Below are 20,273 nucleotides of genomic sequence, written 5' to 3'. Positions count from 1 at the left end.
TGAGATGAAAAAACTTTCCGTCGAAATTATTGGATGTTTGTTATATAGACACCATTAAAATATATATTTCTTAAGTTCCAATTATTTTTTTTTATCCATAATTTTTTAGACGCCCATGTTTTCTTTTCGTGGAAATTCGAATATGAAAACCGATATGATCAATTATATCTTTAAGGGTTTTTTACATTAGGTTTTTTTAATGGTCGTATTACATTTACTTTGTGAGCTTCTAATTCTCTACAGGTTTATTGACTTTATCTCATAATACTGTAATAGTTATTAAAGATAACATACAAAAAGAGTATCACTAAACCACAAGTAGGTACCTATGTTTTATCTTACCTATAAACTAATATAAATATATACAATAAGTAAGTTATTGAAATCTATAGACATTGTAGGTGTCTACATCCTATACTGCGTGCGTGTTATTAAAACAATTTAATAATTTATTATTAATTAATTTAATCGTATAGAATATTTACGCATAATATCTATTATATATTACATAATCTATGAATAAATAATAAAAGTATTGTGACATAATTACTAGGTACAGTAACAAATAATTATATTATTATTTATTATTCGTAATAAACCACGATGTGATCAATATTATTTAATATTTTGTTTACATTTTTCAATATTTTATCAGTTATTTATATGACACTGTACATTATATATATACCTATCATAGAATAACAGAGTTTGGTTTCATTTGACCTTATTATCGAATCAATTGGCTTATTTTTTTTTTGAAATTGGTAAATATAACCCGCGGGGGATTAATTGAAAAAGCAATGGACGGGAGCTGCTAAAAAAATATCTCGAATGTCTTGAGATAAGTTTTGATGCATTTGAGTCTCTATATGTACGACCTTTGATCGGTCTATATAATATAATATATATAGACCGCGAGTGTGGAAAAGCAGATAAAAATAAAAACAGTGTTCGGCGTGTTAGTTTTTTTCGAGAAAATGTAAGTCTGTTGATGAAAACATGACATGCATTATATATAGATGCATTAGGTGATGAAAACAAACAACGCAATTATTATTATATTCTATTTTTGCCGATTAAAAATTATTATTCTGTTTGTGACACTACAAGCAAACTGCAAAGTCTTGGATTAATGACACCGAAGGTCGTTAGTAAAAACAAAATATGCTTAATAGTAGGTGTATATAATATATGCTGTGTATATATATAATACGCATGCACAGAAATCTTTTCTTTTCCGTTTACCGTGGCAGGAAGAAGGAACTATAATATATAATATAATGAATTCGTCACGACACTTATGTTATTAATTTATTATATTATACTATACGCGTATTTTTGTTATCGAATTTGACAATAAACTCATTACAGTCGTAGCACATATTATTATTATTTAAAAATATATAATATTAAATTCTATAAGTATGTTTTTGGCGTTCGACTTCCATGAAAATTAGATTTACTTAGACAGAAGTATAGTATTTCTCACACCGAACTTTGTAATGACGTTTTACTTTCATAATATAATAATGATTACCTACTGTCCAAATCCACACGATCAGTCGTTTAATTTTTAGCGAATAAAGTTTCATTTCCAAACCTTATTCCGTGTATCCACAATCCGCTATACGTACATACTCTGACTCGGTGGCGTAATCCGGAATTTTGTATGGGGGGGGGGGGGCTAAGTATACAAATACAATAATATGTCAATATGTCTTTTATTTACACTTTTTGTTTTAATCTTGATAAAATTCTAAGGTCAACACAGTCAATGTGGGGGGTGCTATAGCCCCCTTAGCCCCTGACTACGCCACTCCTCTGACTGCGTAATAATATTGTGTTTTATAAGTAAATGATAATAATTACTATTGTGTTCAATTATGGCCGAATAATAGTCGAGCTTATTGTTGGCTACCATAATACACACCATTATAATTGTGGTCACACGGAGGAGTGTCGAAAGTTCCCATTCGACATAGCTTACCCGCGATGAACTATGAAAGTTTTTTATTTTTGCGCCAGAAAAACTCTAACAAATCATAATAATAATAATAATAATAATAATAAAAATAATAAATGTGTGCGACTTTTATTCGTGTTTTATATTCACGGTGCGAATATGACAGTCTCGTTAGTATTGGCGACTCGGGCGACATAGTAATATACCGTCGAGTTATGCGAATAGATATAAATATAATATAATGTTATCGTAGGTGTATATGAATGTATACAGTGATACAGCGCCTGTATAATAATAATATACACAATAATATTATATTATTATTATTGTACGAGGTTAACATATATTGTACTATCTTTACCTATATGAATATGTTGTGCTCCATTACGAACCCGATAAGGGGAAAACGACACGTGTTTTACGTTGTGTGTTTAATAATATAATATCTGCGAAACGTTTTAATTACTCACGCACAAGCGAACGTTTATAATATGTTGTTTGCTTTTGCAGTACCTAATAAAAATAATTAAAACAATAATAATAATTATAGTATGATGCCAATATTACTCTATAGTATCGATATTTTAATGCGAGGCGGAAACGCTTTGCCGGAATAGTTAAGTTCGCCTGCACTGCTGCAGCGGCGGATTTAATCTATTTTATATATATGTGGCGTCGATCACGTAGACTCGTTGGCTGTGATGAGCAATTTTGTATAAAATATATGTTATATTATTATAATAATATATAGGTAGTTACCTTGGTATAGTTATATCACGAGACGCCGTTTGTTGCATCACCGACACTATAGTTATCACTTATCGAAGTCATCAGGTCGAGTTGGCGGCTGCTGAGTCACCGCACCAGACGGGTAGAATACACTGTGGTTGGAAGTAGGTAATATACGTAACTTTAGTCTACATGCATTGCTTTTTTTGGTAGGCAATTTTAGCGAATAGTATAGGACTACAGTTTTTCATTTTACGAATACCGTAAATGTCGCTACTTAGAACAATATCTTTTTTACAAGAGTTTATACTTATCCTAACTGGTATTTCCATTTCGTCCAAAACTATAACATAAATATAAGACTCATTTTTCATTTGAAAAATATTTACGCGCATCCTCGCAACATGTTTAAACGACAGCATTGACATGATGTACAGCTCGTGCTTAAGTTAAAAAAATGCAAAATATACGCGTTTTTAGACACTGGCAGATTTGACAGTTTCAGTATTGAGACGTGTTTCTTTCCACTTTATACATAATTATCATATGCAGGGCCTATAGATATTATTTTTCTAATTAATAAATAACAAAAAACAATTTCAACGAAGCATGTTTGCCCTATAATTTCCTATAAAAGCTGTGGATTTTTCGATATATATTTGTTATATTAGTTCGTATAATATGATATAATATTATAATATAATCGAATACTATGAATATGCGCCTAACCCATAATATCATACACGATTTCGTATTTGCCTTTGACTTTGAAAATCTGTTTCCGTTCCAACCAAAATACGAGTATAATACCTATAATATTATATTAGTAATATTCGCATTATGCTCATTGCTATATGGACAAGTCAGATCGATTTATCAGCAGCGCGTTTTACTAATAGTTACCTATATTGTTTTCAAAGGCACATAATAATATTATACCTACGGGACATTGACTAGCTGTACCGTGTACCAGCCATTGAGGTGTAACCTATACATAAATTGGACAGGCAATTGTAAAGGAATGCGCGTATTACTGTTAATATATCTTTTGATTTTCGTGCGGGACGTCCCGCGTGTTGTATGATCTATTATATTATTGCAAATATTTGTTTAGCTTAATGTTTAATGTGCGTTTGTTGCGCTATATTATGAAGTATATAATAGTCTATTATGGTCGTATAATAAACATCAAACGCCGACTGTTTTGCCTGTATTGAACGAGTTCGTTGTATTTACTGCAATTTACATATTGTGTACGACGAAGTGACCTGCCCGTTTATATTATTATGATTATGTTTGAGGATAATTAGTATACCTGTGTATACATAGCTGGTGTATTATGTGAGTTTAGGCCAACATGTAATTTATAAGTACAGTAAACATTATAACATTTGTCGCATTTAAGTATAAAAGTATTTAGGTTTGTGTGCCTCACTACTAATTGGTCAGTTAAAATCCTTATACTCATAAACTGCAGACTTCGTATTGGTCATAAAAGATTAACTCGTGGATTCCTAATGGCAAAAAATTACCAACCAACATGTAAAATGTGTGGTAAGATACTTACAAATTACAGTCAAACACACGCATAATAAAATAATGCCACTATAATATACCCACGACCTCGCCAGCATCGCCAAACCGCACAACTTGGACACAACACTAGGCTGAATCCCAATTATCGATAACAATGTTAATCCATATACCTTTAATTATATAAATAATAAAATCGTTTAATTATGCAGATAATACATAATATATGATCCTAAGATCCTATGATCATAGTATATAGTCGATATAGGCAACAGAAATTATAATATTTTAGATTCTGAGGGATCTATAGTGATCTTACAATGGTGTTTATTTTTTTAAATCGGTTTAATTCAACAGTCATATAAATAATCAGGACTCTCTTCAAACTATATTATACCTAATAATTTATGAGTGACTGACCAAAAAATGTATACATTTTTCGCATTTTCTACCGAGAACATAGGCTTATAAGTTATAATCGGTACGCCCAAATAAATTATTTAAAATTGTACTACCATTGTACTATTTTTCTATCGGATAATTTATATTCACCTAAATCAAAACTAATTGTATAATCCATTCAATTTCAGCACATTAGCCTTCGTCTACTTAAGCGAATGATGGTTATACTTTGGCTAGGAGTTCTGTGTTTGGTGTGCGCACCATATTTTGGATTCGGTCTTTACTGGGATGAGACAACATCGACGTGTGTGCGTTACCGGAATGCCAAGAAGCCTTTGGACGTGTTATACGCTTACTTATATTTCGGTCATGGTAAGTAGGTGTTAACCTAATCTACAAGTCATAGATAATGCGATAATTTAAAAATATAAAAGCATAAAAAAAAAAGGAATTATTGAAAGGAAAATTAATCCACTTCCTCATTTGTATAGGTATAATATAGGTAGGTACTATATAATATAGGTACCTATATCGTTTTAAAACAAATTCCACGTCTAAATCATACGCAAGATTATAATCTAATGATTTATTGTATACAATAGCGATAATATACAAATATATTGCAGTTTACTGTGTGTCCAAAGTTAATACCTTATCAAAATTAATACAAAACATTTTTATATGATGTTTAATTTGGATCGTAGGTCTTATTAGAAATATGACTGAGAAAATTTAAAAACATATTGGAACACAAACAAAAACAAATAAAGTAAATATCAATAAATTATCGATGACAGATTAAGCTGAACGTTTAAATCAAATAAATAGTTTGAAGTAGTTTTTTTACATTTTACTTAAAAACCCACCATATCAGAGCAAACGTTAACATTTTTTAGATTAATAAGACTAGCCAGGCCTTTGATCAAAAATCAGTAAAAAAAACTCCCGAAATTCAAAAATTATTCTATAGAAGAGTGGAATTTGGTGTTGTACACACGCTGTTATGATATAATATTATAATAATGTGTATAAATAAGTAAGGCATGTAGGCCAAATATAAATTTTCCGTTTTTTTTTTTTTTACCATATAGGTGTGTTTTTATGCTTTGCAATAGTCTACACAAACTTGGCCGTTATGAAAGCTCTGTGCATGAAGGACAGTCCTCACAACAAGCACAACGTGTTAATGAGACGCATCAGCCGAGGATCGTCGTTGACTTGCAACGCGGCTACCAAAGAGGAAAGAGCGTTCGGTTGGCTTATGTTTTTGCTGTGCGTCGCGTTTGTCACGTGTTGGGTCCCGCAAATGGTAAATGCGATAATATTATTATACCATACGTCAATATAAAATATGTTTACTGCTATGTACTAGGTATCATCCCAAACTTAAAAAATTTAATGAAAATAATAAATTGACTCTAGTTAAGAGAAGTGAGTACACTCGTCGTGTTCTCGCGAGATCGATAACTTAGAAGTAAGTACACGGGCCTGCTCGTGTGTCTTTAATAAGGGGCAATATTTAGGCAATATGCAATTTCGTTGCCGCCGCCTATGGCATTTGTGTTAGTCGTCAATGATGATTAGTGTGAGTGTGATTGTATGTGGGTACCGGGCTATCTACACACGTACATGTCAACGGCACCGCCAATTAAAAATAAAACGCATGATTTTTTGCTGAAATAACGTTTTACAGGAAAAGTTCTCACGCATGAGTGATCAAATTTGATTAATTTTTTTTTCGTTAAAAAGAGGAGAATTTTCTACTGGGCGCATTGGATACCGATTTAATATAGTTGCTTAGAACAAATATAATAAAAATAACAAAATCTTGTGAAAATTGTTCATATTCAAAATTCTATTTTATAGTTTATAAATAGAATTAATACAAGTCCAAGTAAGAAGTATTTCTCTCTTTCTAAAAAAAAAAAATATCGAAATCGGAACATTTTACGAGGCGAGAGTTTTTTCCGTAAGTCATGTTTTTGAGCAAAAAAACATGTCACGTGCAGGCCCCTTAACAGTTTACAAGTCATACATTTAACTCGATGATTTAAAGTTAATATGGGGAAAATATCGAAAACACGATAGAATGGCTTCGATTAAATATTTAATAAATACATTATTTATGTAGCTATATATTATTATAAATCAATGCAATAGAGCGTGAAAAACATCTTATTTTTCGATAGATGATATTATACTAGCCTTGTATATTATTCCTACTATATTCTTACTAATAGTTCTACCATATTATTATATACTCGCCTCGCAAATATTATGCAACCGTGCGGTTCATAACTGTTGAATTTCAATCAAATATTTTATGTTGTATTTTTATCCTACCCGAGAGGCCAGCTAATTTGTAGTCAAGCTCTGTGATGGAATTGATTAATGAATACATGGTGTCTGTCAGACTATCCACCTTATGTAATATGCAGTACCCGTGTTATTATTTTGCGATTATAAATAATACAATTGGATAAAGAAATTCAATTTAATAGATTTTGTTTTGATGGCTGAAAAATGTTATGTTTATGACATCAGATATATTATTATACTTTATTTTTATTCTATGTGCTTGCACACACATACACGAAAAATTCTATATAACTTATAAGTATTAATTTATTGTGCTTCTACGCGTCTACAAAAAAAAAGTATGCTACTAGATATTTTTTCACTCCAACATTTTTTTTACGGAGAGGACAGAAGAACTACACTGTATTTGACATTATTTGTGTGCAAGTTATTATTTTTATGTTCTTTGGAATAACATGATTTTATATTATTATATTCCTTATAAATCATTAATTTTTATAAGATAACTTTTATCTCATTTCCATGAATTTTTCTAGTAAAAATTGCATTCTGAAAATTTGAAACTACGCAATTGTTTTTTTTTTGGCGTTATAATATTATTTAAAAATTATTTCGTTTTTACTTCTAATAATGTAGATTAATATAATTAATTGTGTGTGTGTATGTTTACAACAAATACAAGAGTGTTAATGTCACGTTAAATACAATTTTAATCGTCGAGAATTGCGCTGTTCATCTAGACCCTGAATATTAAACAATAGGTGCATTTTTGTTCCGATAATAATATTATCTCCACGTTTTGATAACTTTCAGATAGTTTAAATATTATATTGATTATATAATTGAGAAATGCATTCCCAAAAATGTGTATATTAATTATAACTTATAGCTAATTAGTTTTGATATTTTAAACGAAACCAGATTAAAAGTTGGGAGGGCGTCCTATATTTAAGTTAATTCTGGGCATTTTTTACAGATTTAACACACCATAAAAGCATAAAACCATGGTAGAGGTTTACTTATTTTATCAGATTAATAGGATGTTGCAAAAACTGATCTTAATACTGCGTTAAAATCGGAAATTTAAGTAAATAATAGTACCTATGAGTTGTTAAAATTTATTTCGAGTTTTTTAGATTGAATCATACATAATATTAATCCAAATATTTGTTGGAGATTGAAAATTGTAGACATTGTTTCTGTAATTTCTGTAACTTTCAGACATTCTTTTGTATCGACGAGACGCGTGAAAAATGTGTATGCATCGACTATGTTTCTCGAATTTGAAGTTTAAATAAATAAATTAGTTATAATTTATAAAAAAAAGTTGGATAGTTCCAAAATTAACGATGGGCGTACGTTAAATTCTTATTCGAAAATGCGTAATTATTGGGCTGGTTGAGGAATTCGATCAAAATGTTTAATTCCGCCCCGGAGACATCCGGCTACACATCTCGTTCACCATAACTCCCTTATTGCAAGGTCAGATTACAGTTTCTACAGTACGTAAATTCAGCATACACAATTCTATCTCAATATTGCATTATACAGTGTACAGTGTTTACAAATGACGCCGGAAATTTTGAAAAACCTTAAATATTTAAAAAATTATCTCACAAGAAACCGTCTATTAATAGTCATATTGTATATAAGAGATTTTAGGGTGTTTATTCGGTTATAAGTATAACACATTTATTTATTTATTATTAAATGTAGTATAACGTATAAGATTACTCTTTTAATAGTACAATGACAATGAATATATGTAATAGTAGGACATTCGAAATCTATTATAATAATAATATGTATATTACAATAACTATTATTAACTAATATCAAAATAATAAAACATTAAAACAAACCATCATCAAATGAGGGGGTCCTCTTTGCCGAGTGACATAATGATACGTCTTAGAGGCTCATTTTGTAAATAATTTGTGTTAGCGCTAGGAGTATCGAACATTTTTTTAAAAACGAGATATATGCGAAGAGACTTGGACATTTATTTTGGATACCAAATAGATAATATGTGCGTATCTAAAAATATTCGATTTGACCCCGACAGACACCCTAACGATGCATATTCGGTTACCCAAAACACCCTCTTTGAGGTTTTGTTGCTAGGAACTGATAAAAACGAAAGTGTTTCTACCCGTCACAGGTTTGGTATACCAAGAGCCATCTAACGGTAACTGAAAAAAAATCCTAAACTACCCCTACACAACGATAGGGGCCGGTCTCGTTTAGCTTTCTTACTTCCCACGCTATACGATTCTTGTAAATTCCATCCTTCTGCTGTAAGCAGCCTGTATTATTATGTATAAGATAATTGATAGGTACTTAGATGTACAACACGACTTTGTCAGGGAAACAATTGAACAAACATGAAATACGGTGCTATATCGGTGTATGTATACCCAAGATCAAGGGAAAATGAGCATTGGCGTATCTTGCTTAGTGAACTAATTCTATTTGAACAAAAAACTAGAAATTAAATATGATTTTATTTTATGTAAAAAATAAAGTCCTTATTTACGACGCATGATGGCGGGTTCGGTTAGTTTAAACCTATTTTTTTTTACATTTTCTTCCTATACCTACCTGATCAAATTATGGTTAGCAATCGTATACATAAAAAAGCAGAAAAATATTCGATTTCGATAGTCGAAACGAAATTCATCCCGCATAGCGACCTATATATGCGGGTTGAAAAAACAAACGCTAAACACCCTCGTACAAACTAGTCTCGAGGAGACTCTTATCGTCTATTATCTATATTTAACTCTTATCGAAATCGGTCCTGCAGTGTATAGTTCCTGCAGAGATTGACAAAAAAAAAAAAATCATTTCACTTTCAATTTAATTCGTTTTATAATATTAATATAATATTATTATGTCTCGAAGATTGTTATTAAAAAATTATTTACGCGGTCCACCTGTAGATATCGATACCGCTGTCCAGGTTCATGATGGACGAGACGAAGATCCGGCCGTTCTACATCGCCGCGGACATGCTGCTGGCCATGCACTTCGCGCTTGACCCGTACCTGTACGTGCTCCAGCACTGGACGCTGGTCAAGTCCATATGCATGCGGCCGCAGAACAAGAAGAACGCGAACGGCGGCAGCACGAGCGTGAGCCGCAGCAGTTCCATGCGCACAACGTACGAAGTATTCTCGCAGCAGCCGCTCTGATTGCGATGTATTATGTACGACGGCTGCAAGTCCGCTGCTGCACGATGAGTGTGTTTGGGCATGACCGTACAATAATAATAATATAATAATAATATAATATTATAATGCGTACAATATGTGTCAGTGTGTCATACTCACGACGATGATATATTGTATTATTATTTTTCATTATTATTTTTTTTTTTTTTTTTCGGAAAACTATACCAGCGAATGTGCCAGTGATTATTGTCCGTTATATAGTATATAATAATATGTACATAATATATATAATATAATACATATGTTATATGCATAATATTATATCGCATACATTATATATTGTACATAAATATTATATACTGTATGTATGTATGTGTGTATAGCTATCGCTATATATAAATATCTCATTTATGCTCCCCGAACCGACGGCGGCGGGAAGGAACGAAATTACGCATACCGTTACATATGGGTTAGTCATACAAAATATACATTTTAAATAAAAAAAACAGTAATACCTAACCTGGCTGTGCTATTTTTTTCCCCGTAGAAATAATATTATTGTTAACGTACGCAGACACGCGACTATCCATATTGGATTTGGCCATAGATAACTCAACCTACACATTATTTTTACGAAAACCGTGTGGAAATTCATAAAAATAAAATCTTGTGAAAAAAAAAAAAAATGTTTTTTTGTTTAGGCTGTTATTAAATGTGTTTAAACGATCAGAATTTAAAACATATACTCATTTGTACTTTAGTACGACGAGATTCGAGATGTAGATAATAAAATTATAAAACAAGCTTGTATTTGTATATTTATATAATTCTTATAATAATATTATGTACAACGTACATAAATATTAAATACCTATTAAACATCAATTTTTGATCATTTAAATTTACCTTCTTATCATATAAAATTAATGTAGTTATAGAGAAATATTAATAGTCTTTTTTATACCTGCTTTGAATTGGCATTTATTAAAACATTAAAATAACTGGAATGTTATGATTTAAAAAAAAAAACACGTTGAATTTGTTACCTGTTTGGGGAGTTTAGAAATATTTGTAACAAATACTGATGTAAACATGGATCTAACAACCATAAGAATTTTTTTAGCTTAAAATTTTCTAAAATTACGAAAAAAAATTCAACTTACTTAAGGGTTTTACATTTAAAACATACCCAAATCAATACCAATTTCATCATGTATTATATGTGTTCAAAATTATAGTTTGGTATAAATGTTCGTTTTTAACTTTAAATATGTATTTAATACAAAATATTAACTTTATGGCAAGTTTACCTATTAGAATATACATACCTCTATATACTCTAGCTAAGACAATGTATGAAGATAGATAGGTACGAAATTATAAAATGTATAAATTATTTAGATTTTATGAATTTCCTATTAATAACTTACAAGTTACAATATTGTTTTAAATGTTGTTTGTGTCAGTGGAACTACTTAAGTTATCTATCAGTTTTCTTTTTATTTTCTTAACTCGAATAATTCTCGGATAATAATAATAAATAAATAATCACCCACTCAAAATCAATAGTTATATATTAAAATGCATGCGCGTTTAGAAAATAAAATAGTGTTGTCATTGATTTCAACCATTTGAAATAAAATTTGATGCATATATTTTTCTTTTACATTGTAATCGTTTTTTGTAATATGAGATAGTAAACACAATATTTACAGTTTTTTTTTTATCAGAAGAAAAAAAACCTTTTTAAGTACAAATTAAAGATTAAAAAAAAAATGTAAACCTACAACAAAAAACGTGCACCTACTAGACTAAAATCTAAAATATTGTTATACAAAATTCAAAAAAAAAAATTAATACCAAACAATAAATTATATTGTATAGGTTCAGGAAATTTTTATTTTGCTGTTTTAACAATATCAATTTCAAACAATCCATTTCGTATTCACAAAATAATGTAAATATTACGCAATTAACATACTTAAGTAGGTAGGGATACTATTGCGTCAGGAAAATCCATTATTTATATTGGTATCTATTTGTTTACTTATAAGAGACATTTCAAAATACCTATCAAACTATAAAACTTAAAATCTACTATTGAACTTAAAATAACTATTAACAATAAATCAGTCTAAAAAAATTTAATAAGATAATAAATATAATACAGATCAATTTTACTTTATTCAGTAAAAAACATTAATAAATGGAAATTGTATATGACTAGCACATTTCGCACCCTTATTAATAACCGTAGACGTACATTTTATAACAAACCCTATGTCCCCATATATTATAACATCATTATTCATTCAGGCATGCTGTTATTACTATATGTTTATTTTATCCAGTATTATTCTTGGCAATTTATTTCCTTCATAATATTATGTTTAATATTATATATTTTTTTTATTTATACATTTTGCTTTTCAAGCCTTACAGGCTTCTACTTATTAGTGTTATGTTATTTAAATATTTTGTTTGCTTTATTAATTATTATTTATATAATATGTATGTTCTAAATAAAATTGGAATTATTATGAATGTCTTTTACTACTTTTATTATTAATTTATTTGTCATAGTCATCATACATGTGATTTTATTTTTCTTTAAATATAACAACAAATACACTTAGTTGTCAATAATATGAATTACTTTTTGAATTATAGATTAGCATTAATTTTTTGTCTATGCATTACAATCAAAAGTAAAGCAAATCTTTTTTAATTTAATATATTAGTGGTTTTGAATGCTATTTGTCAAGTTTTAATTTTGCAATAATTAAAATTAACCACTGTTCTTGCTTTTACTGACAAACGTTATAGAAAATGTTATGTTACAGGTAGGTAAATCAATAATCATACAAATTTCTAGATGTTCTAACACATTCACTGCATATTTTAAACAAAGCTTTATAATTTTATTTTATTCACATGAAGAAACCTAGAAAAAATGTGTTATTCCCATAAAAATGGGTATCACACTATCACTATCATTTGAATATGTAACTTATATAGGTATTTCAATGTTTTTAACAAATTTGTCAAACGATCGAATGTGGGTTATATCTATTAAGCTTAGCGAATGTGTTAAAATACAATAAGTGAAGGTAGCTTCAATGCTAATGCCATAAAAAAGTAAAAAATATATATTTGATTTGTGTGTTGTTATAACTTTACTTATATATACATTTTATCTGTTTATAGATGTTTTTCGTGGTTCACTTGGCCAGTGTTTCATTGAATAAAAAAATCTCAAATTTATCGTATTGTTGTGGACACTGACCACCTTATAATTACTTCATATATCATAACATTTTATTATACCTGTGATAAAGTTTATATTTTAATATGTATCTATTATTTTAATTTTACTTCAACAAATGTGTGGAACCTTTCTCATTAGTACTTAATAATTATTATAGATAACGAGGTTGAACAAAATATATAAAATAATTTAATTAAAATTGTATTTTTTTCTTAAATGTCACAAAAACCCATCATTTTTACGTTGATTCATAATAACCACATTTCGTCAATCCATGATTAGTATGACGACTTTCATGCTTTCTTGGTTGATTTACAAAAAAATATAGTTTTAAAAGTGAACCAGCTAGTATACATACATTATGTATAATCTCAATCCACCAGGACCAAACATTTTCACGAAAAGATGATTCTTTTTCATATTTAAATCTTTTTTTTTTTATCAAAATGGATAAATAAAAATTCTACAAACTTTCATAAGTAAATGGTTCGGTTTATTTCAGTTTTTTTCTTGATTAAAATGTTGTTGGTATGAAAAATATTTCATGATATATTATTGTAGGAAATGACGATACAAATACTTTGGTAATAATGGCATGGACCTATCTATATCTAGTGGCTTATAAAAATAAAAAATAAATAAAATACAATTCAGTCACGGTACCTAAACGTAATCGACAAAACGTGAACAAATATGTATGATTCATGGAATTCTTAGATAGGTAGGTACATGATTAGCACTCAAACTGATAACGTGTTCACTAAAATATATAAAATATAGATTGTTGGATTCGAGGGTATATATTTTGTTTTTGTGAAACAGTAAAGATAAAATAATAAAATAATATTTATGAACGTGTATTTTACTCAGTGGCGTAATCAGGGGGAGGAATTTTAATGTAACCCCTCCCCCCGACGGAAATTATTTTCTAGTTGCACCACTGAATTTGTACTTACCCGTACATAATATATGGTAGGTACCTACATCGTACACGTGTATTTAGTCATTACTATACTATGTATTAGAAACTGTTGTAGACATAGTGTAAAGTATTGTATACTTTGTCTCATGAGAGAACTGTACCATTTCGAGCATGTGTAATAATGAGGAATAATAATTAGAGTGGCTGCCTAGCCATTTAATTACCTCCACTCGACAAATGTTTAGTATGTTTCTAAGGAACAAGTAATTGATGACATGTCCTAGTCGATGTTAGGAAATGGATGTACAACGTCTAGTTTTTGTTACACTTTTTCTGGTATTTTTTGGGGCCAAAGTTGAATCATTATGCAAATCATATTAAATTGTTGTTTCACAGTGTAATATTTTATCATACTAATAAATTTCAACTATTTCGATTTATGAACGAATTTGTGTGTATTACACTATAATACCAACCTACAATATTCTAGGAGTTGAACAATATCCTCGAATTTATAAATATTTTCACAGTGTTTATTATCTGAAGTCGTGTAAATTAGATCAGTTTTATTGAATTAACAAAAATGTATTAAACATATTTTACGAACTATATACATCGAAGGCAATAAATATCAATAATACTAGTCTAAATAAATCACTACTAAGTTCTAAACTTCTTAATTGTTTAAATAGATTTGATATATTAAATAAATAATATATACATTTATAATATTAATTATTAATCCACGTCCCGTGACGTTAGATTGTATAGGTCTAACGGGAAAATGGGCAATTAAATTGAATGTATCCAATTCATATTAATTTTATTTTCCTTTCATTATTTATGAAAGTAAGAGTATTATTTTTAGTTACAAAAGAAATATATTTCACTATTTACTTCAGGAATACACTCCATACATGTTTAAAACAATATACAATAACAATAACAATTGAGCTTGCAACATTTTGGAAAGCATTATAATTTATAAGAGCTACATTGATATTTTTAATCCGGTGATAATATATTATTCTGTTGAACATTAAGTACTTTGGTATTAGATAGTATATCGTATATAAATAAAGGAAACAAACTTAAAACATATAGAGAACAGTAAATTCTCATTAACATCATTTTACATTTATATCTGCAGGGAGTACGGTGATGGAAAAGTGCACGAACATGGTTTACATTGTATCTGTTTCACGAAATGACTAGTACTCAATCTCGCATTCTCGCGTTTCTATAAAAAGAAAAATCGCAAGTATAATATTAATTTATCATATTATGGCACACCAAACAAATTTAATCTAAATAAATAAATGATCAAACACGTAAAAGCTACCGGCAACATAAATTGGTTGACTAGTTCTACTTTATTAGATCGTAACCGATGACTTTGATTACATTTATAATTAATGTAATAAAAGTGTATGACGTCAATTTTACAGATATGTGTTCTTTAGTACCTATCTACGCAGACGTGCTACAATTTCAACAGAAAAAGTACATTTTTTATATTGAATTTGGATCAATCCGATTGATGCAATGACATATATTTTACAGATATAGGTACTAAACTATATTAGTATTTTAAAAGTCAGTTAACATCGTCAAAGTATCTCAAATTTAATACCATTAAAATATTTATTTCAAACGGTCTTTAATTTAACAAGTCTTATTCGAATCGGGTAAACGGTAGAAGCCACTAAAAGATAATGAAAAATTTAAGTTCCCAAATGATCTGTTTAAAATGTGTAGCATGAGATAACCTTAAATACATCAATACAAAAATCGAAATCATTGTTATATCCTTATACCTATATTTTGCAATAGATATCAACACTTCATTAAGCGATCCATGCTTAGGAGTAATTTTTATGTAGCATACTAAAATGTAAAATAAAATAGTTCAGAAAAACTAGAACATCAACATCAAAAGAATACTTAAATGTAGTTTCTTATTATTTATAATTTACATCACTATTTAATATAATACGTAATTATTTAAACGATACATATTATAAAACCATTACAAGAAAACAAGAAGTATGTTAAGATGAAAAAATGACATTATATTGTAATAGGACAACGAAATTATAAAACTTTTAATACAAAGTAATAAAATAAATACAAATAAAAGGACGGCGCTTCGAGTAGGCAATTTAGAGTCACGATTTTTTTTTGCGAGGCGCTCAAGGCGTGAGGCAGAATGCGGTGACAAAGTCAATAGAATATTATTAGGATGGAGAATCGCAGAAGTATGCGGTGGAAGGATTTGGGATGCGACACCTAGAAGTGGCTTCGTATTTTTTCAAAGAAGGTGCTTGAATACCGATGACCGTGCTTCCACGTGGTCCGTGGGTTTTCATGGCTGGTGGTGTTGACGTCGATGAGGCAGGAAATAAGGTTAACATGATTGGTATATTTGACCAACACTGGTAAATGTTGACAATACGACAGTCGTCTGGTTTTAAATCTACAACTTTACTGTTAGTCACTAACTAATACCGGCCGTGGATTGTCAATAAACTTGACACAAGTCTGCAAAGTACCACCAATGTTTGGATACAACAAATTACATAATAATTTTATCAGAAAACGTACTCGTAATTTGGGGAAACTCTTTTGATATTTGTCTGTCTTTAATAATAATTAGTTGTCTTTTAAATTTTTTTTTTTTTAATCAAAACTATAAATATATTTTAAAATGTGTTTTTGTTTCTATACGGTTGTTATATAATTATATATATATATATATTGTTATTAGTTAAAACTACTAAACAGTATTTGAGAATATATATAATAATATATAAATATTATAAATTGTACAGAAACCTAAAAAAATAATTAATTCAATATTATTATTGTATTTTCATTTTTCTTTTTCCTACTGTTTTTACTGAATATGTGAATAGGTACTCATATTTTTTCTCTTATATCAACCGTATCCATTCTAACCATCTTTGAAATTGAAATATTTATTCCATAAATAAATAAATAGATTTCTCTCACAGGTCGATGTGTCTGACTGGCTATATAGTTGGATGTACACACTAATCTACTGCAGTTACAATTTACATGATAAATTTATAATACATATTTTAATGACGATGATCTAATTTTCTCAAACAATTGTAACGAGTGAGACACAGTCGTTTAAATAATCTTAGGTTTCACTGGTTCTCATAGTGGGTAAAATAGGCTACCTCAACAGTATAGTCATCATAATTTAATGTCATAACATTTTCGAATACCTACCGGTCGAGCACACGAATCACAGTATAGTTAATCATCCTTTCAACACAACCTTGGCCCAAGGTTCTGCTTAGGGCTTAAAAATGTTTGTACTTAACCCAAAGGCTATTTTGTAGAAAATATTGTCAGACGTTGACGGTTTATTTGAATGGGATTCTACGCGATGGCTGCTGCAACTAATCTTTGGCATCGGCATCGGCGGTGCGGGTCAATGCTGATTTAAAAACACAGGCACCCCCATTTTATTTAGCATATATACGGGTGCATTTAGCCTGTCGTGTTACTTCACTTTTTGATCTTCAAGGGAAAAGATATTATAGTCTTTACATTCTCAATTCCTTTGTACCTAATTTAAAAAAAAATTATGTCCTCGCCTAAATTCATTAGCGATGGTCTGGATGATATATAGACTCCGACTTGAAGTTGTTGACGTAAGTACTAAGTTTCTTTTTTATCTTTTTTATCTATACGATATACCTTCAGTATTTATTTTGTTTAGTTATTGAAATAAAAAAGATTATTTATATAATATATAATATAATATGACTATTAATACGTGATAATAATATTTAAGTATATATTTTTTGTATTTAACCATTTATAGGAGTCTTTTAAATTAAAAATCAGTAAATTATTCTTTATGATCGTCGTATTATTTTACACCGTACCTAAATTGTGTCTTAAAAATTACACTGTAAACTACGCGATTGAAGTTCAAATGTTTACAAATACGTTAAAATCACAATAATAATATATGTAGGTAGCTAACATTTGAAAATATAATACAAAGTCTCAAAGACGCGAGCTTCATAAATTGTTTTTAAATAAATTAAAATATTTACAAAATTGCGTTTTTATGAAAAATAGCGATTTTATTATCCCTTTAATGATGTTAGTTCCCTATCTGCTGGAATTCAAGAAATGTTAATCGTTAAGACTTGAAACTTTTCGTCATTACCAAGTAACACCACGAAGTAAGAACCCATCACACTGTTGTACAGTACAGGTACGTCGCGTCGTACACGTCGTAAAAAGTTATATTGACTCATTAATAGTTGACAACAATCATATATGATATAATATGATAATAATTATTATAATATTATGCATTGATTATGTAGAATACTTAAAATAAATATACATAATTTAAAAATGTAAAAGATTTTAAATTGTATTAAAAAATGTTGATTTTACACAAATAGATACCAATAAGATTATCGATTAATAACATATGATGTAGTTTTGTAAATTTTTTTAGAAATATGTATTAAATTGTCAATAATTGAATTCAAATAATTCAAATAAAACTACCCATCACAAGCTATGCTTATAGGGGAGTTCCAAATCTTTGTATTTTATCTTATAGATATACCATTAACCAAATTTTATATACAAGTTTCTTTGATCTGCATAATATACTATTATTATTATTATTATCATTATAATAATCAAAAATTAGTTCAATCCACCGTATTTTTCATAGAGATGAATAAATTACCATTAATTGTAATATAAATACGTTTTATGATATCCTTAGAAATAGACGCTGACACACAGACCTGGATTTTTTCTTGCTTTTTTAATTATTAGCTTTACAATCGACATAAATATATTATCAATATTATATAGATTATACGTACAGCCACGGCGTAACAACTGCTCTGAATATTCAATACGTATTTCCTAAATTAATATTCTTTTTTTTTCAATTTCTTGGGCCCGCGTTGAGGGATCTCGTGACTGTATTTGTGTTCAATTATTGAATGTCTAGCTTTTTCTATATTATTTTGTATCCAGTTATATTTGCAATATAAACTGTAGAGACATTTTCGTAAAGATATAGTTTTGAATATTTTATTCAGCTAGTGGTCCTGAGTTTCTGACGAAAGATAATTTTCAAGAGTTATTTACATTCTTCAATTGTACCTAAGAACAATTCAATTATTTCCTATTCTAAATATTGAAAACTCTTTGTTAGAAACTATATCTGATGAGTCGAATGCACTAACTAATTTTCAAAACAACAAATTCTAGAAAACAATTGATTTGAAAAAACAAATTTAATTATATATATATATTTTTTTTTTTTATCAAGCTTAAGAATGGAAACTTAGGCCATTAGCTACTTTTGGTTTGCTTATAGGTTTTTGTTAGTAGGGGGAGGTATACGTGTGTGTTTGTTTTGGCAGAATTTTTAATTTGGGCACCCGTAGGTATCTGCCACGCGAGGGTGGGGGATGGCAGCACTTTTCTGGACATCGTGACTTGCCCTAAGAAAAATGCCACCCATGGCCGAGGTATCGAACTGGCGTCGGTGTGCGTCGAAACCGACGCCTTAGTCCGCTTGGCCACTCCGTCCCCCGTGATTATATTTTATAATATAATGAGTGAATATTTGTAAAATTTCTAACGGTACATTTAAATTATAATTGATTTATATTCATAATATTATAAATCATTGGTTTGAATATGGTTGTTTTTTTGTTTTTATCAAAGTAATATATTATTCTATAGTGCTCGCCGGTTGGCCAGTTGAATTTTAACAACCTCCTAGGAACTTTAAAGTTTAAATTAAAATGCTTTTTTATATCAATATTTATTATTATTATTATTTTTTTTTTTTTTGGTTAACGTGTCAATTAAATAACATTTTATAATATTTCAAAAACTTTTTTTATACAATGGTGAGAAATTTAACAATAATATTAT

At 29.1% G+C, this 20,273-nt stretch overlaps 1 protein-coding gene across 1 annotated transcript in view; it reads left to right on the top strand.

Moving 5' to 3' along the window:
• Positions 1-13,586, top strand: part of LOC100160545 (prostaglandin D2 receptor) — a 29,654-nt gene extending 16,068 nt beyond the window's left edge. Inside the window, exons 2-5 of the mRNA XM_001943922.5 lie at positions 4,816-4,999; positions 5,719-5,936; positions 9,889-10,109; positions 13,327-13,586. Of these exons, the coding sequence (XP_001943957.2) occupies positions 4,816-4,999; positions 5,719-5,936; positions 9,889-10,109; positions 13,327-13,363 (660 nt within the window). The 3' untranslated portion in view covers positions 13,364-13,586. The remainder of the gene's footprint in view (positions 1-4,815; positions 5,000-5,718; positions 5,937-9,888; positions 10,110-13,326) is intronic.
• Positions 13,587-20,273: the final 6,687 nt, after the last annotated feature.

This window comes from Acyrthosiphon pisum, chromosome A2, assembly GCF_005508785.2.
Source record: "Acyrthosiphon pisum isolate AL4f chromosome A2, pea_aphid_22Mar2018_4r6ur, whole genome shotgun sequence".
In the NCBI taxonomy this organism is placed as follows: Eukaryota; Metazoa; Arthropoda; class Insecta; order Hemiptera; family Aphididae; genus Acyrthosiphon; species Acyrthosiphon pisum.
The sequence above is the reverse complement of the archived record's forward strand: the minus strand, read 5'-3'. Positions and strand labels throughout refer to the sequence as shown.